Source organism: Pithys albifrons, chromosome 23 (assembly GCF_047495875.1).
Source record: "Pithys albifrons albifrons isolate INPA30051 chromosome 23, PitAlb_v1, whole genome shotgun sequence".
Lineage (NCBI taxonomy): Eukaryota > Metazoa > Chordata > Aves > Passeriformes > Thamnophilidae > Pithys > Pithys albifrons.
Window position 1 is genome coordinate 4,655,274 of NC_092480.1, and position 25,457 is coordinate 4,680,730.

General features: G+C 49.7%; 1 protein-coding gene across 8 annotated transcripts in view; it reads right to left on the reverse strand.

The window, feature by feature from the left end:
* NTM (neurotrimin) overlaps positions 1-25,457 on the reverse strand; it is a 365,773-nt gene that overhangs the window by 26,189 nt on the left and 314,127 nt on the right. For all 8 annotated transcript variants that reach the window (XM_071576242.1, XM_071576244.1, XM_071576248.1 and 5 more), the window contains 2 exons: positions 23,144-23,376; positions 1,545-1,670 (listed from right to left, as the gene is read on the reverse strand). In XM_071576242.1, the coding sequence (XP_071432343.1) occupies positions 1,545-1,670; positions 23,144-23,376 (359 nt within the window). The remainder of the gene's footprint in view (positions 1-1,544; positions 1,671-23,143; positions 23,377-25,457) is intronic.

Here is a 25,457-nt window from a genome sequence, read left to right on the forward strand (position 1 = left end):
GATGGCAGCAAACATAGAAAATAGCCCTTGTGTAAGACAGAGGCACCAGGAGCCGGGAGCCTGGTTAGAAGAGGATGGATGGTGTGTGGGAGAAGGCAACAAGGGGCATGGGAGTGGGAGAGGATGGTCCGGGGGGAGCAGGAGGGAATGTGGGAAGGAGAGTGGAACTGTGGGGAAAACAAGATGCATGTGAAAAACAGGCGGTGAGGAGGCTGAGCAAAACAAAAACATCTTGTCAGGGTAGACAAGGGGAAGTGGAGGAAGAAAAGGCTTCAAGGTGGGAGCACATGGACTGCCTCGACCCTAAATGCTGCCTGGTGGTGACATACACTGACAACTTTGATTCCATAGAGAGACATTCAGGGATGGGGAGGAGCAGATTTGCACCTTGGATTTCGTCAGTTATCCATGCACAGAACTTGAAGGAAGCCACCAGCTTGGAGGCAAGACCACCTACAGTGGATAAGCCAACACGTGCACTGGGGGAACGGTTTGTACAGAGTCTCCTGTCAAGGGAAGAGGCTGTGCTGCCACTGACTCAGCTCTCTCTGTGCCTGGGCTTTGGAGAGTGATGGATCAGGCCCAGCCATTCCCTACAGCGCAGACAAATAGCAAAAAATCAATGGAGCTGCAGCGAGACACTGCAGCCATCGCCAGGCAGCGAACAGGGAGAGCAGACACGGCGCCATCCGTCACTGCTGCCCCTGCGCCGCCTCCTCCGGCTGCCGGACAGCCTGGCCCGGTGTCCCCGAGGAGAGCTTGAGGCAGTTGTCTGGAACAACAGCCCACGTTGGAAAAACCTCAGGGGAAACACGACTCTGAGGTGGAACTGAAGCGCTTAGACAGGATCAGAGCCAGGCAGTGCCGCTTGGCCACACAGCTCATCCCACCCAGAGCCCCCGGATCTCACCCCCAGCTCACCCACAAGACCCTCACAGACACTGGGGAATAACAGGGCAGCAAAATGCAAAGCAAATGCCAAAAAGCAGCTGGGAAAAGGGTTTGAAATGACACGGTCCCGAACGCATGGGAATTTGCTTCCCAGCAGTCACACCCACACAGTTCTGCTGAGGCTTTGCTTACCAATTAACAAGGCCACCAATTAATGCTTCATGTGTTTTCCTGCTCATTTGCACTATTTACAATCTTCCTTTGAAGGAACATGTAAGAATTGCCTGAAAACTTTTCAAAACAGGGCCAGACAAGCACATTCAACGTGCAGTGGAACTGCCCTGTGCAGTAACTCCATAATCCTTGTGGGTCCCTTCCAGCTCAGGATGTTCCCTGATTCTATAGAGTCTCTGAGCACGACAACCCCAACCCTGCCACCTACAACCACTCCTCCACCTGACCAAAACCATAAACTGTCCTTCCAGACCACCAAGATGGATGTTCCTCCACCAAAGTCAACAACTCCTGGGTTAAGTCACATCTTTTTGTTCACTTCACCTTCTCTATGCAACTGAATCAGCCAACAATGTCTCCTCTGTCACAAAAGGTGCTGTGCCCTTCCCAAAAGATTTCTGGGAACATTTGGTTCTTACCTTTGGGTGAGATATGTCTCCAGGTGATTGTTGGATCTGGTCTGCCCGTGGCTATGCAGCTGAGGCTGACGTTGCCGCCCTCATTGATGGAGATGTCAGGAGAGATATCAATGATTTTCGGAGACACTGCAATGACACAAAGAGGAAAAGGAAATTGAAACCGGTTCTGCCCCAACTTAAATCTCAAACTGTGGGTGAAGGAGACTGTATTTCCATCCTACTTCCACCTCAACAAGCTATGCAGTAGCCCATCAGTCTCATCTGTCTTGGCAGGAACTCACAGGGAAAAGAGGGGGCAGAGAAGATAGGACTGAAGTGGGAAAAAATTGTAGCCAGAGGGGATTCAGTCATTTCAGGGAGGCTTGAGAAGCAACTCCTCAGCATCTCCACAGTATGTGAGACAGTGCTGCTTCCTACCCTGCTTCCAGCACTCCTTGTGTCCTCTCAGCCATGACAAACCCTTCCCAGCACAGCTGCATCCTGAGAAAACACCATCCACCCCTTCAAACTCCTGCAGCCATGCAGGATCTCTGACAGGCCCTTGCAACCAGAGAAGCACCAAGAGGGGCTGGGCACGAAGACAATGAGCCTACCAAGGAGCCTCGAAGTTCTACCACCATGCAAAGCAAGGGCAATTCCGTGGGGATGAAAACCATCCCACTGCATTGGCATTGCCGTCATGAACACTCGGGAGAGGGTCAGATACAAGGGGTCCAGAGCTAAGGAGAGGACACGTGCAGGATGTGGGGAGATGAGGAAGGGACTGGAGAGGGATGAGAAGCAAGCAGGGAGTGCTCAGCTCCTGCAGCTGTGTGAGCAGAGGACACAATGTGGCTGCTGGGGAGGGCTGGGATTTCCAAGAGCTCCGTGGTGAGGTTGTATGAGGAAAAACGATCGGCTGCTGTTATCAGCCTGCACCTGCAGAACATAATAAAGACCATCACCTCCCTGGGTTTATTTCCAGGCTTTCTCAGGAGCCTGGCAGTGCATTGGCACCCGCTGCGGCGCTTTGCAGGAGAGCCACAAATCACTCGCAAAGCATCCCGCTCCTTCCACCCTTCCTGGGTGAGCCCCATTCATCACCCCACTCGGAGCTGCAGCCCAGACCACTGCAATGCCCCTATTCCTGACTTGGACCCCACTCCTGAGCATCCCTTCCCTGCCTCTCCCCACCTCCCACACCTTCCTGGGTTGTGCTGAGCCAGAATGACTGCAATGGCCTTGCACGCAATGCCTCTGCTGTGCAGGTAAGTAATTTATTGATCCGTAAAGCACTCCAAGATGCTCTGGAAGGGATTATGTCATGCCAGCGCCGTGCAATAAAATAAAAAATGATGGATTTTTTGTGAACATGATGGTGATTTAGGGTTTGTAGTTGGAAGTGTAGTTAAAGTACATTTTAAGTGGAAATCAAGGTGGGTAATGAATTATTCTCTGTTTTGAAGGGCTTCTGGGAGTTCATTTTTTTGCTGCTCTGGGCATGATGGCTAATCTGCTAATCATGCACTGGAGGAAAACTATGGATCAGATGCTCCCAAGCAATGGGGCCTCTGGGACAGGACAGTGGAGGGCAGAAAGACAACACCAAAGGAAGCATTAATGTGCACCAGTGTCATTAAGGGGACAGCACAGTTCTCCTGGGAGCACCCAGAGCTGGAAGAAGCTCTGCCTATGGCCAGGTATTCCATTGAGGAGAAGCAATTAATTACAATAGTGCTGTGATTGCCCTGCCGTGTTCCTGCTGGGACTGCCAGCCAAGAAATCCACGTGTGCTTCAAAAACACAGAGCTTATGGGCTGGACAACAAAAATAGGCCAAGGGGGTATTACCACTGTCATTTTGGAGAGGTGGAAGAGACAAGCAGAAACAAGTGGATCACCCACCATTGCCTGGGAAGCAGCAATAGCTTCCAGCTCTAAGTTCCAACAAACTAGAGCAGCATCCATCATCTTTAATGTGCTGTTTGCTGCAGCACAGAGGAACCTTTCTGATGTTTTTAACTGCTGAATCCACATCGACCCAATTCAGCTTGTTTTGCAAAGACTTTAAAAAAAAAATTAAGTCAGACTTTGAGCCACTATGCTGGGACTGCACAGATGGGTTTGCTCCCACCCAGGTGAAAGACAAAAATCAACTGACCAGATTACAAAACATAATTAAAGCAAAATAAATGTGGGTTTCATTGATGGGACAAGGGGGAATGGCTTTAACCTTAAGAGGGTTGATTTAGAACAGATATACAAAGTTTTTTACAGTGAGGGTGGGCAGGCCTTGGCACAGGCTGCGGCTGCCCCATCCCTGGAGTGTTCAAGGCCAGGCTGGATGGGGCTTGGAGCAACCTGGGATAGTGGAAGATGTCCCTGTCCATGACAGGAAGGTGGAATGAGTTGGTCTTAAGGTCCCTTCCAACCCAAATCATTGCAGGGTTCTATGAAAAGCAACTCAAGCTGCTCATAAACCAGGGAAAAAACTCCAGCAACTCTGGGACACTCTCAGGGAGACGCAATTTACTGTGTCCCATCTGGAATGAGAAGAGGCAGGACTGGCTAGGAAGCAAACCAGAGCAACAACATCATCAAAGCTGTTAACTAACCCTGGAATGAACTGTGCAGTGGTAGGATTTAACACAGTGGTTATGGTATGCTAATTAAATGTTTGAATATTTAACCACACGAACTACTCCAAACATCTTTCTGGAGACGGAACAGGTGTGTTGTAAGGCTTTTACTACACTGGGGAGGGAAATCTTAACAATGTAATCCAAGAACATATTTAATATTATTTAACAATCACCACTGCTTCCATTCCCTCCTCATTAAAGGGCTTTCACCATCAGCTGGCATTTCTGCAGTGCTGGGGCAGAGGAGACATTTCCTATGCCGAAAGCAGGACGCAGATGGAGCTGTGCCCCTTTGGGAATGAATAAATAAATAAAGCTAAGTAAATGCAGGCTTCCCAGGCGGGAACCCTCTCCTTGCGGGCAGTCCTTTTGTGTTCAGCATCTCTCTTGCTCAGAAGTGATTAAACATGGCAGTGTTGGCCAAGCTACTCCAGTGACACAGCACAGATTTCCCCAGAGGCAGGATGGTGGTTTATTGATCCAACTTCTTTTTCCCTTCCCTCCCCATCCTCACCATGGTGCTGGGGGAGGTCTCTGGACTGGTATCAGCCCTCCACAGGTGCCCAGGGTGTGCCCCTGCTTTGACTCCTCACACACATGGAGTCTCCAGGACAGAAAGCAGCTTGCTTAAATATTTAACCAAACCATATGGCGCGTTCCACGTTGGAGGGTGTTCAGTCAGGTGATATATGTCCTTACGGATACAAGCATATGTGCTTGCCTCCACAGATCCATTCCCTGGTGCACAGACACCCTTCTGCCACTGGCACAGACAATATCCCTGCCTTGCTTTCACCTCCAAACACCCGCTCTGGAGCCAGAACAGGTGCAAAAGCTCACATACCTCACAGCATTACTGCACACAGATCTTCACATCCTGGGAATGCTGCAGGGCTCCCATAGCACCACACCACCTCCTCTGCTGCCTCTGCTTGATCCAGCTGATCCCTGATAACTCCTCCAGCTGCCTTTTATAGCTTATCCCAAATTACATAAACATCCACAGCTTTGCCTCCTCACTCAGGCCCTGCCATCTCCATTGTAATTACCTCCCACCCTCCTTGCATACACTGACCCTGCTGCTTGCCTGGGCTTTCCTCTCCCTGACACACCTGGCACCCCAAATTTCAGTCATGCTTCAGACACAGAATCCCCTGATTATGAGGGGAGTGTGAATGTGGAACAATCTCTCCTCCAGAAACTGGAAGGGCAACCTCAGATCAGCCTCACCAAGCTGGTTGCCTTTTGAGGAGTAATTGCATTTTCTGGCCTTAACTATCTCCTTTCTACCCACTTCTGGGAGCCAAGGAAGTTATGCAGAAACACACCTGTGACCTTTGCAGATCTGCAAATGTGGGGCTGAGGCAGAGCAGGTGCTCACCCCAGCGAAGGGGACTCAGCCCTCAGCACAGCCCGGGAGCGAGTGGCTTTCCTGGTAAATCTCGCAGTGCCTGCCTCCCCTTCATAAAACATGCAAACCTCCATCTTCCAGCACGAGCAACATCTGCTCCAGATCAAAGGGAACAACAAAGAACAACTATAAAAGTGTCTGGAAGAAAGAGAGGGAGAGTCAGACTTGTGTTCTGCAGGCGATCTGTGATGTGCAGTGGCAGCTTCCTGAGCATCAGCCTGACGCTGCTGCTGCTTTAATAACAGCTTCTTACTGCTGTCAGTGCTGACTTCCCTGTGTTTTACAGAGTCTGCTACCACAGGTCCTGCCTCTGGCATTCAGCAAGGGCGAGTCCTGGGTGTCCTGGGTATCTTTCCAGCAATGCTACAAGTCAATCCAAGCCCACACTCCAAGATTGGAGGGGTCTGCCAAAGCCCGTTGGGACCAGGAACAAGGCAGGGACCCCAAAATCGGGCTCCAGGTTGTAACCAGATCCAGGCTGGGAGAAGGTACAGTGCCCTGGCTGCTGCAGTGTCAGGCACTTCCATTGTGCCTTCTCCCTCTGTGTTCCAACGCTTTCTGCTTTTAGGGAGCAAATTTAGAGTCCTGCACCTTCAATTAAAGGTGTGTTATAATGGGCTTTTAAATCAGTTTGTGCTCCTCTAACACAATTATAATTAAGGGGAAAATGGAGAAGGCCTTGTCCTTCCATCATATCCTCCTTCCATCACATCATCTTCCATAACATCATCCTTCCATCACGTCATCCTTCCATGGTATCAGCCCAGCTTGGGAGCCGTTTTGAGGATGTCCACAGGGTATGAGGAAGGGCAAACACAGCCTTAGAGCCTGTTTGGTCATGTAGATTTGTACACAAACCCCTTGTGGGTTCCAATCCTGCCCCCTGGAGCTGCCTGGACCCTGGGTTGGCACCATCACCCTCTTCCCAGGCTGGGCACAGCGATTGATCCCCCTCTTCACAACCCTTGCAGCAGGCAAAGCCATGAAGAAAGGAGGCTGGAAACGAAGAGGACATACATAACGACCTTAATAAGCAATTAATAAATAACTAATGACAATTGCTCGTTTTAAAGCGAGGCGTAATGAGATGTGTCATACGGCACCGAGATGTGTCTAAATGATTTCCCAAGCAGGTTAACAGCTCCTGTTGCAGCAAAGCTTGGAGGACACGAGATTTTTTTACACCCGTCTCTGCAGCAGGTTATACGGCACAGCATCACAATAATTCAGGGGAGGAGGGGGGAAACAAGACGTTCCCAATCATTCATTAGTAAAGTATTTGTGAATGTGGGTATAATTCACCACATAAACAGCAGGGTTTCTGCAGACAAACTTTATAGCTAAGTGCCAAAAGGGAGCCCAATCTGATTCCACTTACGACAGCATAAATCAGCAATACTGCTGCAGTCAACGAGGGATACACCAGAATAAACATGGCACGATACGAGAGGCAGGTCTTCAGAGCAAGGATTTTTTTCCTGACTTTTGGATGGGTCCAGGTCTCCAGCCTGGATGAAGAGTGGCTCCCTAAGGAGTCAGGGTGCTGCCTTGCTTGATTCACTCCCCTGCTTTCAAGACTCTGAGAGGATCTGCATCCTTTTTCCTACCACAAAAAGGAAGAAAACCCCTGACACGAAGCCCCACACCTGTGGGGACCCAAACTAGAATTTGCTTACATGACTCTTAATAAGCAGCTTTAGGAGGAGGCAGAAACTCTTGCTCAGGTTTGGCAGAGTTCTGCATTCATGTTACAAAGCCCAAAGGAAGTCATGGCACTGCTCTGGGCTTCATTGTCTCCTCCAAAATGAGTCCAATGATGTTGAATGAAAAGGAAATAAGAAGAAAGATGTAAAAGTAAAGTTTTTGTTTTATTATCCATGAAGAAATGCAGCCAAACAAGGAGTGTTTGGCAGTTCAGCTCCCTGTCTAGACAGATCTCATTTTCAACTCCACACACGCCGCACGGATCTAGTTTCCAGTTTTTGCACCCCAAGCCACCTGGGATTCCCCCTGCAAGCCAAGCAACGCCTTATGAAAGGCAGAAAATTGAAGGATCTTGAATCCTTAAGACACCTGCATCATTTTTCCAGTGTTATTGACACCTCTCCTCGAGGCACGACAGCCTCTCTCACAACTGCCTCCATGGTGACCATCAAAATGACAGTGACTCTGTCACACCCTACTCAGGGGACAGAGGGTTCTCAGCTCCTCTCATTCCACCACGTCACTGGGTGCCAGTGAAGACCCCTGGGGAAAAGCCCCTGCGTGAGAACAAGCCACGTTGTGCCGACAGCACCCCAGAAAGTTTGAACGCGACTTGTGGTTAATACAAAGCTTGTCAAACTCGTCACCTCAAACTGCTGAATGTCTTTATTAGATTCCTTTATCTCCCCCCGAGATTGGAGGGACACGCCGAGATGATTCTCGGAGGAGATGTCATCATCCAGAAACTAATTAAAGGCTGCGCAGGAAGTCGGGCCATGCACACTCTGGAGAACAAAACGCATTAGCAACCCGAGTGGAGGAAAATATTACAAGTGAGCTTCAGATCAGAAAGGGCAAGAGAGGGGTCTGACAGCTGCTCTCCTCTCCCCATCTTTCCTCACGCTCATCCTCACACTCCCTCGTCCTCAAGAGCTGTCCCCCAGCAGAAACTCAGGGTTGGTTGGGACCTGAGGGATGCAGGGCAACCGTGGATCTTTCCTCCAGTGTGTCACATCCTGAGAGAAAATCATGGTTTGTGGAATTTCCTTTTTTTTCCATGATAGAAAAGCCTCCTTGCTGTGGGTCAATAGGCTGCAGAGAAGGATGGATTGATGCCTGCTCTGCCACAGTGCTCCTGGGCAAAACCCTCGGTCTCACTGGGTCTCATCTCTCCATCAACCCAATGACAAGGATTTCTCATCCTTGCATGCTCATTAAAAAGACATCAATGTATAAAATTGTAAAATACTCAGAGCCTATAGCCACAGGGACTGGAGGTGGGGACATTTCTGCATGGGGACAGTCCTGCCAGCCATGGTCTATGTGTAGGTAGAACTTACCCAAGGTGAGGTGCACAGACCTCATTTAGGACATGTTATCTCAAGTGAGGATGTGCCTATAAATAGCCCTTCCCAGTCAACCTGGAGTCTTCCATACCAATCAACACCAAGTATCCATGACATGGCTCATTTGGTTCATCAGCACATGCTGTCCTGCTAAAATTCTGCACAAAACCTCAGCTCCTCTCCCCTCAACCAGCCAGAATGGCCATGTCCCATCCTCCTGCTCTCCACTCAGCCCCTGGAGAATGGGGGGGCTCTCCTTGTGCTCCCTCCCCCCAGCTCTCTGTCCATGAGAACGGGCATCATGCTGAGGACTGAGCTCTCTGAACAGCTCCTGTGCCACTTTACTCCTGAAAAGGGACCTGGCAGGAACAAAGAAGCTCAAACATCCTTTCCAAAGATAAATCAGATGCTCTAATGCAGCCTGCATCGCCAATGAATGTAGGGCAGGTGTCTCTGAAGTGAAGTATTAGTTAAAATGATGCTCTTTAAATTACATTTCGGCTATTTCAGGCAGACAGGTTGTGTGTGGGTTGGGCTGGGTTTTTTTTTTATGATCTATCTAGAGGCTTAAAAAGACACAGAGAGAAATAAATCTCCCTTCCATTAAAAACACACTATGCTCTTGCATATTTGTTCTTATCTCGGCGCTCTCGCACTCGTGTTCCCTCTCCCTCGGCTCGAGCACAAAGTAAGTGTTTATGATTACACTTTCCACACTAACACTCAGCTAATTCAAGGAGCCACCAGCCTGTGCCCAGGAGGAGCGTGGTGGCTCTGCCACCCTCGCAGGAGGATGAGCTGCAATTTCCGGAATGCCACACTGGACATGAGGGCTTTACTTCAAAAACCAGTGAGATTCACGCTGTTAATGTGAAACTGAGTGAAAGCCCCAAGTTTTGATTGAATTGCAAGTCTACTTGGATCTTCAGAGTTTACCCATGCTCTTTTTGCCTCATTTATCTATTTACATCCCTCCAATGCCATCACTGCCCGTGCCCAGACAGCCCCTCTCCTCCTGTCCTTCCCAAGCTCCATCTCTTTCAGTTACCTCTTTGTGCTCTAGCCAGAGACTTTACCTCTGCTTGGCCTTCTTCCCATCTTTGCCTTTGATTCCAGTGAAAAATTAATGGATCAGGCAGAGAGCACAGCCCTGTTCTTCTCTCATTAGGTGATCTGAAGGCTGCTACTTATGACCAGGCCCTTTGTTTGTCTGGGAGAACAGAGTGGGAGAACAAAGCTTATGAAGTGGGAGGTCATTAAGGTACAGGAGTTCACAATGAACCACAGGTGAGCTGATCCATGCCTCCACATGCTGCCATTCCTCCTCTCCCTGTGGGAACACATCCCTTGTGACCCATCCAGCACTCCAGCAGAGGCAGGTCCACCTTTCCAAAGCTGCCAGGAACAACCAGGAGGGAAAATATCAACAGGCCAAGGTCCATGTGATGATGCTCACTATCCTTCCCATGCTTTTAAATGTGGATTATCCCCATTGTCAAAACACCCTGGTGAGATAAGGGAGCATTATTATTGCCACTTTATGGATGGAGAAATGAGACCAAATGGCACAGCAGTGCCTGTTTGGATCAATGCTCTGCAGCACCTGCTTTTCAGGCTCTGTGGAGCTCAGAAAACCATGGAAAAGGACGGTGCCAGGGCAGGCATTTCCAATGGTCTGCATGGGGAGAGAGGACCATGGTTAAGAATTAACCATCACAGAGACACAGCAGGATATCCACGTACACAGAGGGACTGGTAAAATTTCAATACCAAATTTCAACCCAAAGAAAGCAATGTCTGTCAGAGTGAAAGGCAAAGGAAAAGGAGGGAGTGATGGTCCCACAAGGAGGGATATTGATGCGCCTGGAGAACGTGGGGGCTGTTCTTTTCCATGAGGACTGCTCCTTCTTTTCCCATTTCTCCTAAACAAAGCCCTCGAGCCTTCTTCTTGGCCACACTGATGCCTATGAGAACACCAGAAAAGCCACAGGGAGTTATCCCCCCTAGAGCATCCTTAATTTCCCTATTTGTCTTCCTAACATCCAACCTCCCCATTGGCACTGCCTATTCCCTATGTGCTCCTGCTTTTCATGGAAGGACTATTTTTACCCCATTCTTCCTATGCCTTTTTCCTCCCATTTAATCATTTGGAGGCTTTTTATCCACACTTTCCTTTCCTTTCTTTCCCCTTCCCCTTTCATTTTTAAAACCTGTGGTTCTCCGATTCAAAATCATTACTGTTTTTAACTTGACTCGAGCCTCTTAATTAAGTTACTTTCCATTATTTTTTATCTAGTCCATTTGTCTCCATCCCCCTCACCCTCCCTCATTCTTCTTTTCCTCCCCAAGGCAGGCTGGGTATGAAATCTTACATTTCCATTTGGCTTACAATCACTTTGAATTTTTAAATGCTATTAAATTGGATCACACCAGTCACTGGACTGGAGTTGTCGAGCTGTGATATTTACTCGCGCCAGTCAAAGGGAAATGAAATTGTGGCTGTGCAGGGGGGAGGCGTTGGGGGAGCAGAGATTTATTCTGCCCCTGGTACTTGCAAACAGGCACAATCCCTCCGGATTTTTCAGCGAGTTCAAAGGAAACTCTTACGCTCAACCATGAATGTATTGTAATGTCTTTAATAAATCAATTACTTGTTGGCAGGGAAGTGTCACTGCATCTCCAATCCTTGTAATCACCTCAGCCTTGCTGTGTTTTAAGTGCAGGAAAACCCACGGAGGGACACAGGGAGCCAGAGGCATCATCAGCGCAGGGCAAAGCAGAGAAAGCACCACTTGGTGCCAGAGGAGGCCAAAAGGTGCAGTAAGAATTTGCATCAGGTCTAAATATATACAAAGAGTGATCCCCAGCACCAGGACAAGGACAGCACAGTGTCCTTATCCACATGCACCTCTGTGTACCACGGAGGGACCCGACCAGCACTGCACGGGGCTCACCCTTCCCAGGTCAGCTCCAGGGATGCAGAGGCTTGGGAGGAATGGCCACAACAGGCTCACTGGAAAAGGTGCTGCAGTAATAGATGCCTTTCCCAGGAATTCAGCCCATGGCAATGGGAGCAGCCCTTGTTCCTGCCAGCCCAGGGCTGAGCATCCCTCACTATATTGCAAAAGAGCATTTTCCCACCATCACCAGGAGCGACACAACCATTTGCTGCACTAATTCAGGCCCTGAGTTTTGTGCTCCTGCTTCAGGAGAGTGCTGTATTTCAATTTTACTAAAAGAGGCCTTTTCCACTTGAAAATTTGCTAAAGAGAGCAGGATTTGATTACAAAGCAGCCCTGGCCAAATCCAGCCCCTCCTCCTCCTCTCTCTCTGCCGACAACATCCTCCCCTCCACAACAACAATCATCTGAGCACAAACAGACAACGGAGCTTTTCAGAAAGTAATGAACTCTGGTTGGAGCCAAGGCAGGAAGGGTTTAATGTTCAGCACAGAAAGCTTGGCGAGGCCATCAATTATATAGCCCTGCTGCTGAAGGAGTGAAAAAAGGGAATATTTCAGACAGACTTGGCCAAAAAGAAAAGATAGGGAAGGAAATCACTGTGAGAGAGATTTAATTCCACTAGCAGAGAGAAGTGTTTGCAAAAGAGGAGGAGGATCAAAGGCTGAAGCTCTCGGGCTGCCTGCAAGGAAGAGGGATTACAAGGAGGGCAAACCATAGTGAAGACATCTCTGTTGATGCCTTGTCTCAAGGCTGGTCCAGGCATGGAGAGCCCTGGGCACAACCTGGGGAGTCTTTTGGCTTTGGGGGCTCAGTGATGGGGGGGCTTTGGCAGAAAGGAGAGTGGACTGAGACCAGCTCATCTCACCTCATGTAGGACAGCAAACCAACACAGGCTCTGCAACCTCTACTGCCTCATCCCAAATCCTGCCCAGATGTTCACACAAGGTGCTACCAAGGAAAGGAGAAGTGAAATCTTTTGGGCAACTGTACAGATGGTGTGATGGGACCCGTATCCTAGAATGAAACATCACAGAATCATGGAATGGTTTGGGTTGAACAGGATCTTAAAGCTCATTTTGTTCTACCCCCTGCCGTGGGCAGGGACCCCTTCCACTCGACCAGGTTGCTCCAAGATCCATCCAACGTGGCCTTGAACATTTCCAGGGATGGGGCAGCCACAGCTACTCTGGGCAACCTGTGCCAGGGCCTGCCCACACTCACAGGGATGAATTCCTCCTGCATGAGTGTGTGGGTTCACCTAGAGCAAGACGACCTTCCATCCTCTCCCCTGTACCCAGTGTGTCTGTGCTGAGCCCTTCCAGGGATCCAGTCATGAACTAAGGAACAAAACCACCTCCTTTCTGAGGGATGAGGTGAAGGGATTTCACTTCTGTCTCACACCAGATGCAGAAAATCCAAACCAGAAATATTTCAAGACCATTTTTCCATGTCTCATCTGAAGGACCACATTTCCACATTTTTCCAAAGACCTCTGCCTTTTTGTTCTCCACTTTCCACTTCTCCTCCCCTTTCTCCTTTCTAAATCTCTTCCTTCTCCATTGCAGCACCAGAACAGAAAGGAAAATGAGATCACAACTCTCCTGATGTTTCCATGCATTTCCCCTCTTCCCAGCTTCAACCTCTCCTTCAAAATCCAAGCAGAACACTGAGGAAAAAAGCACATTTTCCATCCAGTTCCCCCCTTCATTCTCTGAATGACCCCCACCAGCCTGTCCTCAAGCCTGGGGATGTTTAGTGGAGGTTTTCTAGCCCTCGGAGGTGGCAGGGCTGGGTGGCTCTTCAGCAGCTGTTCCCTTGGCCTCTCCTTTATCTCCAGCATTGTGTTCACATCTGTTTCCCCCTCTGCCTCTTTCCCTGCTGCTGGGAGCCTGCTTTTAAATCACTGCTCAGCACACCAGCTGCCAGGCACAGGTTCCATGCCCCATTTGGATGGAGGATCCAAAAGCCATTTGCAAAACTCTCTCTGCCTTTTTTTCTTTTTTTTTTTTTTTAATTTTCTTATTTTTTTTTAATCCTCCTGAACCTGCCAGCACTGCCACACTGCTTTCCCCTCCTCCCTTTTGGCTGCAGAGTTCTCTTGGCTCTGGAAACATGTTCAGACACCTGGTTGCTGGCAGCATGGGGTTTGGCAGAGGTTGGCTCATGCAGCTCTCTGATAGGGAAGGGGAGGCGAGTGGGGGTCAGCAGGACCCACCTTGGCTATCAGGAATGTGCTGGTGGCTACTTGCACCACTCCTGGCTTGTTGGTGGCTTTCCTGGTGCTGGTGGCAATCACACCATCCACATCCCTCTGGCTTTGCCTGCAGTTTTGGCCAAGGCCATTTCTGGTTTTTTGAAGTAGAAAAGCACAGACTTGTGCAGCATCACCCAGGAGCTGGAGACACATTTAGGACAAAGCACTGCCATCTGTGGCTCCCTCCCTCGGCAGAGTTCTGCTCCTGAGCGTGGCAATTTTGGCAGAACAATGCAGCAAAAGCCCCGGGGAGCAGAGCTGGTCACTCCCACGCTGCCCACACAGTGGATCCAGGCAAAATTCCCATTCCAGATTGCAAACTCCCCATGATACCAAAAGAAGAGAGGGCAATATCATTCCTGCAGGCAGGAACATACAAAATTCCCTGCAAAAGCTTGGCTGATGCCTTCCCAACCTCCTTTCACTCATCTTCTGTGCAGGATTGCAAGCCAGGATCCCCATGGATGGCACCTTCATGGCAAAGGCTACATCAAACAGACAAAAATCCCTTGGGAAGAGCCCTTTGCTTCTGTCCTTTGACTCCTCAAGCCTCTGCAACAGGTTTTGGCATCTGGACTTGCCTCTAGAGAGACTGGCTGGAAAAATCAGTTCTAAAGGCCAAAAAGAAGAGCCAGATTAAAGTATCAACTCTGAATTTATGCTCAGGACTTAAGGTTTAATAATGCAACAGAAAATCAATATTTAATAAAGCAAATGATGGAGAAAAACAGTGAATGGGAGATGAGCCGCTGCTCGTGTTTTCAAACATGTAACCCCCGGAGGAGCCGGCTTGGCAGGATGGATGTGGAACCAGATTGGCACAAAGAACTGGCACAGAGGATGCCTCAAGTCCCACTGATTCCAGCTCTGGTGCCCACGGGGGCTCACGAGTCTTTTATTAAAGGACAAACAAGGAATTACTGCAGTGGTCAGAGTCCAAATACCCATGGAGAGAGATCAAACCTGAGGCATGAGGGGAGCTGAGCAGCTGCTGCACTGAACAGGCCCAGACTGGGGCTGGGCTGGTGGAACATGGGCAGGGAGCAGCAAAGCACCCAAATTCGGGTTCCAGCAGCAGGAAGAGCTGTCAAGGGATGGGGGTCTCCTAAAAAGCCAGGAGGAAGCACAGGGGCTCAAAGCAGAGGAAAAATCCCCACCTGCAGGTCAGGAGAGGAGGTGTGGGTAGTTCCAGTGGGCAAGTGGGGCATCAAGCCTGGCTGGCAGGTATGGTGGCACAGCAAGAACCCATCCCTGGGCATGATAGGGATGTAACCCTGGGCATGGCAAGCACACATTCCTGGGCACAGCAAATCTGCATCCCCAGGCAACAACTGTGCATCCCTGGACATGGCAAGTGTGCAGCCCTGGGCAGAAAATGCACTTCCCTGAGCATGGCAAGAGGGCACGACAGGCATAAATCCCTGGGCATCACAAGAGTACACCCCTGGGAATAGGAAGCACACATCCCTGAGCAAGTAAACGTGCATCCCTGGGCACGGCAGGTCTGCATCCCTGGGCACAGGAAGCACTCAGCCCTGGCCAGGGCAAGCACACATCTCTGGGGGTGCCGGGCATGGGCAGGATGAGGGAAGCTCCGCGCTGTCGGGGACAGATCAGCAGCTCTGCCTCCCTCCCCTGGAGGCTGGAGAAAACTGCAGCGAGCCCCTGCATGGCACAGAGATGTCACCTGAGCCTCGTCACCCCACTGCCTGCACTAAGCCTGTCCATCCCTGCTACAATTCATCCTGTTAGCTGGGAAAGGCGAGAATTTTCCCCATGCCCACCCCAGCATGGCAGGTGCTGCCTGGGGCTCACAACCTGGGGTGCACAAAGACCTCTGTCCCACCTCACAAAGTTTGGGGACTCTGGATAAATCCTGTAAGCAAAGGAGACTCTCACTTGCACAGGAATAGGTGCCCTTGGATGAAACCCCCTCCTCTCACTCCCCACGTGTGCCGGGTTCTTGCCTGGCCCTGCAGCACAGCAATAATTTGTAGCTTGCGCCGGGATCCTTCACATTGAAAGATGACATATAAATATAAAATGTTATCACTCCATAACAGCCACATGCTATAAAACGCCAGGCAGAAGGATCTGGAACTAGATGGAGACAGTGCTTTAAATCCTTCCCTGCAGAGTTACTGCCGCTAAAACAACAGATCTGCTCCAAAGAGCTCCAGCAACGGGGGGAGAAGAGGAAAGACCCCGATAAAAACACCACAATTGTGGAATTAGGTGAATAAAGGATGGGATTACAGCGTGACCTCCCCGTGCTGCCAGCCCCAGGGTAGCAGCAGCACCGGCACGCTGCTGACGTCTCCTCCCATTCATCCCCTGCTGTGATTTTCGGTGGATGCTCCGTGTTCCTGTAGTAACAACAAAGCGCTGGTACCAGTGTTACACTACAATGAGTTGACTCTGCTCCCGTGGTTACGATAACAATGCTGTTACTGTAGTAACATTACAGAGTCGAGGTCTCACTGTTCTACCCTTAATTTTATTGTCGTAAGATTAAATTGCAATAATGTTATTGAGCCACCATTAGCGTTGCCATGGCAACAATAACATTAAGGTAGAGCTATCACATTACAGTGGTCCAACCGTTCCACCACAAATATTTTAATGTAGTAAAACAAAAGAGATTACTGCAGTAACATTAAACTGCAGTGACCTCATTAAACCCCCACTGGCTTTATCAGCCTGAACAACACTCCTCTGGAAACCACACGTGGCAGCGGGAGGTGCCCGATGTGCATCCTGGGTGCTGCTGTGCCACCCCTTTGGTTGGCAAACCCATGGGGAAAGAGGGGGACTCATCATGTAGCAGGAGACCCACAGATAACTCCAGTCCTCCCTGCTTGGAGAGCTGCTGGCACAGAGCCACTGACCTGCTGGATTCACTTGTTCTGGAGAAGGGATGAACACAGTCAGTGTTGAATGGCTCTGGGTTAGGAGGGTGACCTCTCCCTGAAAGCCTTTGGAGAGGACAGGTGAACCGGGATAACAGGAGCTTGTGTGCTCAGAAAGGCTCAAAGAGCAGCAGAGTCTTGTTTTCTAGAAAGGGGGTGATTAGAGGGTGACCTCCATGGCTCTGAGGGAGTAACACAGTGAGTTTCACTGAACTCACCTCAAAAGCACACACGGCTGAGGGGAGGATGGAAATAGTGGAGCCATGAGGGTGTTGGAGGTGGGAATGCCCCAGCATCAAGGCACAGGGCAGCTGGGTGGGATCACAAAGGGTTCATGTCAGTGCTGCTCAAGGGAACCCAGTGACACGGAACTATTTAGTGGTTCATCGGGGCAGGCAAACAGAAATTGGCCACAGCCTGGTGTACATGAAAAATAAAACCAGGAAGGAAATAGAATTGGTTTGTGTGTCCTATGAATCACTGGATCTTCTCTCTCCTCACTTCACTCTCCTGCCAATTATTTCTCCTTGGGGAGAGGATACATCCTCCTATGGATTTGGCAGTGCATGGCCTGCTCACATTGCTGGGGTGCCAGGCAAGCCCGGAGGGTGCCTTGGGGAAATGGGTTTAAAGTGAAAGCAGAGGTTGATTTAGATTAGATACAAGGAAGAAGTTTTTTATAGTGAGGGTGGTGAGGCCCTAGCACAGGTTTCCCAGAGAAGCTGTGGCTGCCACATCCTGCAAGTGTCCAAGGCCAAACTGGACAAGACTTGGAGGAACCTTGGATAGTGGAAGGTGTCCCTTTCCATGGTAGGGGATGGAATTAGATGACCTTTAAGGTCCCTTCCAACCCAAACCAGTCTGGAATTCTATGTCTTCCCTTCATCCTTACTCTCCGTGACCAACTTGCTCTCTTTGTAACAAGGTTAATGTACTCAAGCACTGTTCACCTCCCCACCTTCTCCTTCTCTTTGCACCAGTGGGCTCACCCACATGCCCTGGGAAGGAGCAGCATTGGTGGGACATATCCCTGGTTAGATCCAGCATGCCTGGCTCCCTCCAGCAGCAGCATGGACATGAAACTGGGGCAGCCTGAAGCTGCAGCAAGGGCAGAATGTGAGCCCAGAGCAAACACTCTTCCAGTAGAGACTCTGGAGTCTCTTTTCCCCCCTGCTTCCACCCCACGATATAATTGCTAATTAATAATAACGTTTAGCTCTCAGATAGCGCATTCCATCTTCAAAGACCTCTGTCGACATTAATGAATTAATCCTCATCAACCCCCCTGTGAAGTAGGTGACAATTATTATCTCTGCCTCACAGATGTTAAACTGATTTGCAAAGAGGTCAAGTGACTTGGGGGAGGCTGAAGGGAGCCTGACCGAGTACGAGGCCACTCCACAAGGGACCATGGACAAGCACAGCATGGAGAAGCAAGGACTGGTAACCTTGAGGGGGGAGACAGGGAGATCCAGGGGTAGTCAGGGATGTGGGACATCAGAGATGCTCCCGGGGGCAGAGCAAAATGGGGATAAAGAGCCAAAACTAGGACAGTGCGTGAGAGCGTGTGGGAGACCTTCAGTCCTCCACAACAGCCCTGATACAAAAGGAAAAGATGCTGTGACAGAGGGATGGTGATTAGCAACAAAAGAGAGCCGGGAAAGGAACACATCAGTCAAAGGAGCCGAGAGTGCCAGCAAAGCGAGGGAGGATTTCGATTTCGTGCCATTGGTTTCCTCCCCTCCGCCGGTTGGGGGGGCTCTCCCAGCTCCCCACATGTCTTTTAGAAGGTATTATCTAAACCTGCTTTTCCTTCTGGAAGGAACTGTTGCTCCCACGGGGCTAAAGGTGTGGACACACCAGTAAAACCCATGCCAGAAGCAGGGGAAACATCATGTCCCATGTGAAACTCCAGCTCATGGTCTCAGATGTGACCAAAATCTACACATCCTCTGGGACTGAGCTACCCAACAGCCCTGGGCAAATCCCTTTGCTGCCAGAACTGGTGTCTTTGGTGGCACGGGGGACAGACCCGGACCCACAGTAAGGTGATGATGACTGCAGGGACTGAGCCTTCCTCCCAGCCCCTCTGCTCACAGCAAAGGTGCTTGCCCTGCACCAAGGCAGGAAAATGGCCACAAAAAGTTCTCCTTGTTGTCCCACGAGTGAAAGGGGCTCGTGGCATCAAAGGAAAATTAATTGGGCAGTTTGGTGGCTGAAACAAAGCCGGCTGGGGTGCTGCAGCCCCACTGTTGGCTTTATCTTGCCCACACACACCTTGGCAGTGCTGCTTCCAGCACAGGGAGAGGTGACACCGGCAATGCCACCTCTGCCCCTGTCACCCCCTGCCACCTGTGCCCAGAGGCCCCCCCACTACTCCACCGAGCAGGTAATTAACTCCCAGACAAAGGCAGGGATTTGGAGATTAACCTGGGCTCGGGAAAGAGTGGGAAAACTCATTTACACCAAACAAAAGGGGAGGGGTGATTAGTTGCTCCAGTGACAACAGCAAGAGCCAGATAGGGCCAGGGAAACTGATAAAGAAGCGAGAAAGAGCTAATATCCCCCAGTTGCCTGCTTTTTGCCTTTTTTTTTCCTCCTCCTTTCTTTCTTTTTAAGCACTAAAATTCCACCATTTTCTATCATGCAAATTCGTGTGCCTAAGTGAGATTAAACTCTGGCAGGCGCTGTGCCTCCTTCCCCAAGTCCATTTCCCACGCTGAGATAAGGCCAACTTCCCTTAATGCATCTTACAAGGCAGTGGGAGTGTTTCGCAGACACACATTGGAGACGGCTTATTATCAATACAAATAAGAGCTTTCCAGATATCGGCCTTCTCCTGCCCCCTCCCCTCTCTCTTTTAAATCCAGAAGCCCAGAAAACAGCTTAAATAGCTGAAGTGTCCTGCAGGGAGAAGGGGAAGGCTGTGCCTGAGCTGCTGCAAGAAGTGGGACTTGCTAAGGAAACCAGAGTGGGATGCAGGAGAGGAGAGGAAGGGAAAGCATCGCTCCTCGGAGGACAACGGGGCTTAAATCCTCTTTCTCACTTTGGGTTTCCACCTCCTTTCAAGTTCAGAGCTTGTCTATTGCAAGTGGGGCTTTCCTGGATTTTGTCTCTTTGGGATTTACACCCACAAACACCTCACCCTCTCCAGGGTCCAAGGCAGACTCCTGCAAACACAGGCACTGCTGCTTCCTGGTGCTCTGTCTGGTCTTAAGGCAACTCCTCCTAAGAAGGAACGAGTGCTGAAGGAGTGGGACCACCTTCCAGACCCTGCTGATGACATGGATGCTCCCTGAGCTGATCATTTGAGGTCCTGGAATCTGGGAGAGGAGATCCAGGTGCTAAGAACCTCCTTGTCCTTCTGGCAGCTCTGTTGTTGGCTCACATCAACTTGGCATCACCAGCCTGACCCCATTTAGAGCAGTCCCCAAAATAGCAAGTCTGAACTTTGATGCATTCAGTGCCAAGGGTCTGTTGTCTCATTTCTGGACTCATTTGTCCCACATTAGCACAGAGGCACCGACCTGCTATTCCTGGATCAGTGGCAATCACCTTTTCCCTTTTGTACCAGGATTTCAAGACTGACAAGTGCTACTGAAAGCCTGACCGATGAGGAAAAGTGGCAGAAAGAGAACTTGGATGGTTTCAGAAAGAACTTGGCTACAGGATAACAACCTTCCCAAAAGCAAAAGGTTATTACAGAGGACACTGATCAATTGTTCCCTACTTCCTCTGGGAATAGGCGGAGAAAAACTCCACTTCATTTGCAACAATGAAGCTTTAAGTTAGATATTAGCTATACATTTTCTAATTATAAAGGTAGCAAAGCGGTAGAATAGATCGTCTGGGGACACTGAAGAACCTGCTTTGTTAAAGGTTATCAAGAATAGCTTTCACAAGTGTTTGGCAGAGATGCCTCTGCCTGGTCGCAGGGGGATGGGTTAAATTAGCTCTTGAGGTGCCTTCTACCCACCTATTTTGGGATCTTGGCCATCAATAGAGCCAACCTAGAAATGAATGTGCAGCAGAGTGGTTATCTTGGGGTCTGGGTGTTTCCAGCTGATTCTCTCCCACTGCCTTTTAGGGGATAATTCCCAACCCTCTTTCCCTAAAGAAAACTTCTTCCACTCCTACCCCTCTCCTATTTTTTGCTCTTTCCCCCATATCGCTGCTTTCCTCCAGCAGTCCTCAGCCAACTTAATGCCCCACAGCTCCTCATTCCCTCTGTCCAAAGCTTGTTTCCCAGGGATATCCCCTAAACCGGGGGACAAGAAGGGATGCTCAACATGGCCTGAGGGTGTCAGGACTCTGGCTGATACGCACCCATCCTGCTTGCCTGGGGGAGCAGCAGGGTGCTGAAATCCTGGCTGGAAGAGGAAGAGCTCCTTGGCCCCTGGAGCCAGTCTCTTTGGAGAGCAGAGTGCCCCAGGGCACGATTTAATTGCATCCTGAGAGGCTGGAGTGCTCCTGCCTCCAGAGCTGTGCCCCCAGGCCCTTTCCTGGTGCAGCAAAGTCAGGACCTGCTTAGAGCAACCTGAACACCTCCCTTTTTCTGGCTGCACCTGGACTAAGCCTGTTTAAAAGGCAACACCCCCTTTCCCACTTCCTCTCACTGCTTCTCCTTTCCTGTAAGACTGCAGGGAGGGGCAGAAGCTCCCAGAGCCATGTGCTAAAGTGGGCACATCCCTGGAATTCGGTGCTTTCCCAGGACAGGGACAAGCACCACTTCCCACAATCTGAGTGTCACACTGGACAGGATTATTCCAGAATGCATATTTATAGACCCCATTTTCCAAGGCAGGAAAGGTAATCCGGGCACCCCAGTCAAATCTTCATCAAGGTCATTAAGGCAGGTTTCCCTTTAATTGGAAATTATATTCACTTTCATGTCCTGCTCTGAGAAAGGGCTGGGTGAGTGAAGCAATAGCTCTTCAAATTAGGGGGCTCGCTCTCCAGAGCCAGAATTTCTGCCGGCAGCAATGAGGATATTCAGCATATTATAGGACTGAGCCCATCACTGAATCCTCCTGTACTTAACTGTACCACTGCAAGGAGTTAAGCTCTGACCTTTTCTGCCAGCCCCCAAATATCTCTTCCTAATGATAAAGCGAGACACGGCAGGGATGGACCTGGATGTCTGGTGATACAGGAAATTTAGGTCAGGAAACGGGAATCAGAAGAGAACAGATAGAAATTGTCCTGCATCACCCCAGCAACTGATAGCGACTTCAGAACTTGCAGGTGATCGACTTTGGCTTAAGAAATTCAGGCAGGTAATAAGAGATTGCAAGATAAACAGCCAGAACTTGGGCTGGGAATGCATCCGCTTCCCCTCCACGGTTAATGGAGATGGAGAAAGTCCAGCTCTGTTTAACTGGCTTGATTGCCCAAAGAGCAAAGGGAAAATGAAAAGAGAGGGAAGAGGGAAAGAAAGGCCCTGGGTTTGGGTTTTTCCCCCTTTCTATTCATTAGGCTGTCAATAATGCTCAGGCCTGGCATATCGACGGCGGATTAGCTCAACCCGACTCTGTGTACAAGACCAATGCCTTTTTAACCCAGCTTGTTTCCAAATCAATACCCCCATCAGCATTCGAAAATTAGCCCAAGACGAGATTCCAATACACAGGCTGGTCTGTCATGTTAAGAGGGCTCCTGGCCAAATCACAGAAGAAGCAGCAGGAAAAAAAGGTTGCTAGCAAGGGATTAGAAATTTTCCATTAATCTTCCCTGAGGCTAAGAGCTCACCAGGCCCCCTACATCCCACCACCAGGCTCCCTGTTGTCCAGCACACATCCTGCCACATGGAGACAAGAACTATATTCCATGAACATCCATCTGCTTGACCATCACCACGCTTGTCTGCCTGCACTCAAGAGCCCACATGTGCTCACACACTTGCTGAAGAGCACATGTCTGCACCCACTTAGCCACCAAAAGTGCTCCAGAACCCCATGCTGGCCTTCCTCCTCCTCCTCCTGCTCCCAAAAGTATGGAATTTCAACACACAAACACAAATTGTTGCTAGGCATACAAACCCCCGCAAAGCTCACAAATCTGCCAGTTCTGTCTTTTCCCCAAACACAAGTTTTACTTCAAGTGATGCCTCCAGCGTGGAAAACAAAAACCCATCAAAATACAACAACAAAAACAGCAACATGGGTTTGCCAGTGACTGTGTCGGGAGGCAGAGCTGCCTGTATCAGAGCCCTGGGATTATGCCAGGAATTTTGGATAAATGCACTGCCCAAGCTTCACTGCGACACTCCAAGCCTCTTGATCAGACTATGTTTGCACCAAGTTGTGTAGGAGCAATGGGAGGAGACACCTGGACAAAAGTAACAGAAAGCAAAGCCCCAAGTCCAACCCTCCCGTGAATTCCTTTCTTCTTACCTTGCACAATGAGATGGACACGTGATGTCTTGGGGTGATTGTCTGTCTGCACAGAGCAGGTGTAGGGCCCCTCATCGTACACGTCCACATCCTGGATCTGGATGCTGTACTGGGTTTTGGTGTTGGCCAGGAGCACCACCCGAGGGTCCAAGCACCACTTGTCATTGCCAGCATAGAGGATGCTGCTGCGGTTCAGCCAGGCCACTCGGGTGACTCGGTTGTCCACGGAGCACCTGGGGAGAGGCAGAGAGGTGACCCATCAGTGTGCTGCTCTTGGGTGCTCTCCCTCCCTTCCCCAGCCCCCCTCCTGGTCCTCTGGGAACTAATTTTAGCTTTGCTGTCAGCAGCAGTTTCAGAGACCAAGTGCTTTCAGTGTCCAAAGAGGACAAGGTCAGCACTTTACGTGCGGTGCTCAGGGCACAAATATCCATCTAAACCGGTGGCTCCAGAGTTTTGCCCAAGAGCTTCACACTGTTTTCAGACACAGGGAGGTCAGAGCCTTGCAGTACCAGCCAACAAAGCACCTTTCACTCCTCTGTTCCCATTTACTCCTTTTCAAACACAGACATAACCAGAATGGAGCCAAACCCTCCACCCTGAGTCCAAACCACTCATTTTTGGGAGGCAATGAAGGTTATTACCTCCTGCCCAAGCCCATCACTTGCCATTCTCTCTGTAGACCTTCACATCCCTGCAGCCAGACAAAGAAATGCAAAGCAGCACTGGGAAAGCAGCTTGTGCTGTTTTAGAAAGGAACAAGGAAAATTTATCTCTGGAGAAAGCCAGCTCTGACACACACCTCTAAAGAGAAACCTTGAGCATCCAACCATTTGTCCTCTCTGTCAGCCCTTCCTTCCCTACCCATCAACAGCATTGCTGCACCTCCCTCACTGCACCTCAACCCAGCTGAGCATTTCACTTGTTGAGGGATGTTTTGGAGCAAGAATGTCAAGGAAGACACTGGTACCTTCCTGGGGACAAGTTGTCTCATCTCATTCAGCCTCTTTTTGGAGGTATCTCTGGCCCCAGTGATTACAGCAGAAGCCAAATTAACCCAGTCAGCCTCAACACACAACATTTGGAGCTTAGGGGTCATGGATTCCCATGAAAAGACAATGTGAGAAGGGTTGTCTACAGCCCAGAACACCCCTGATTTGCCAGTACCCAATTCCTGTACCATCCTCCCACTCTGGTGTGAAAAACATCTGATAAATTAAACTATTTTACTGCTGTTCCATAATGATATTACGATAATAATAAATTAAATGTGAGCAGATTTTTATGATCTACATTAAAAAAAGCAATAGATTCAGCCTGGGCTGAACACCAAGAACTTGGCTCTTGCTCTGAGCTGCATTACAACTTGACTAAAAAACCTGAGAGTTTAGTTGCTCAAGTTGAATTAAACTGGAAATTTCTTCCCAGAGGATGGGTTTAGTCTATTGAACTCCAAACCTCAGATCTGCTGGTAGCTCAGACCTATGGGGCACGAAGAAAATGAATTGGATATTTGGTGTTTGGCTTTAGTTCCATGAAATAGGCTCCTGTGGTGGTTCTTCTACACAAACACAGGGGTGTCCAGGGCTGGGTGATGAGAAACCAGACGTGGCTTGAATTTCTGAGGCCAGTCCCTTCTGCAGATATTACCCTTGGGGACCTGTAAGCAGGCTGAACTAAAAATATATATTTCCTCTCTCCTCCTCCATGAAATGCACCAGCTTGGAGATCCTGGGATAATAATGGAGCCAGCCAGTGTGCAATCCAAGCATTCCCCCTATCACATGGGCATTTAAGTGCTTTTGAAAAGCAATGGGGCTCAGGTAACGCATGAAGCAACAGTGAAATAAGTGCTTTTGCCCTTCACAGCACCCAGGCACAATCTCTTCTTATCACCCAGACACGCTTCCCTGTCCCTGGGATCGGCAAGCTTCAAGCTGCTATTTGATATTCTTCTCTGCCTCTGAAAGCTCCTGAGCCAATATATATATATAAAATAATAAAGCACTGAAACAGGTCCTGGGAAAGGGGTGCTTTGACCTCTGGAAGTGCTGGGCTATTTGGGGGACGGCAGGTTGTGCTCCTGCCTGAGCTCCTTCCAAGCACTGTGTTCAACCTGCTCCTCCTTGCACAGGCTCCAGTCGGCGTCCCCATGGCCAAGGCTGGTCACAGCAACCCAGTGCTCTTCCAGCCCCTCCATCTGCTCCCTTTTCCCTCCTCCTGCAGATTCTCTCTCCAGCAGCCCAGCACGGGGATGGGAAGCCCTGCTCTCCCACACACACAGGCAGCCAAGTGGAAAGCCTTTGGCTTTGGCCAG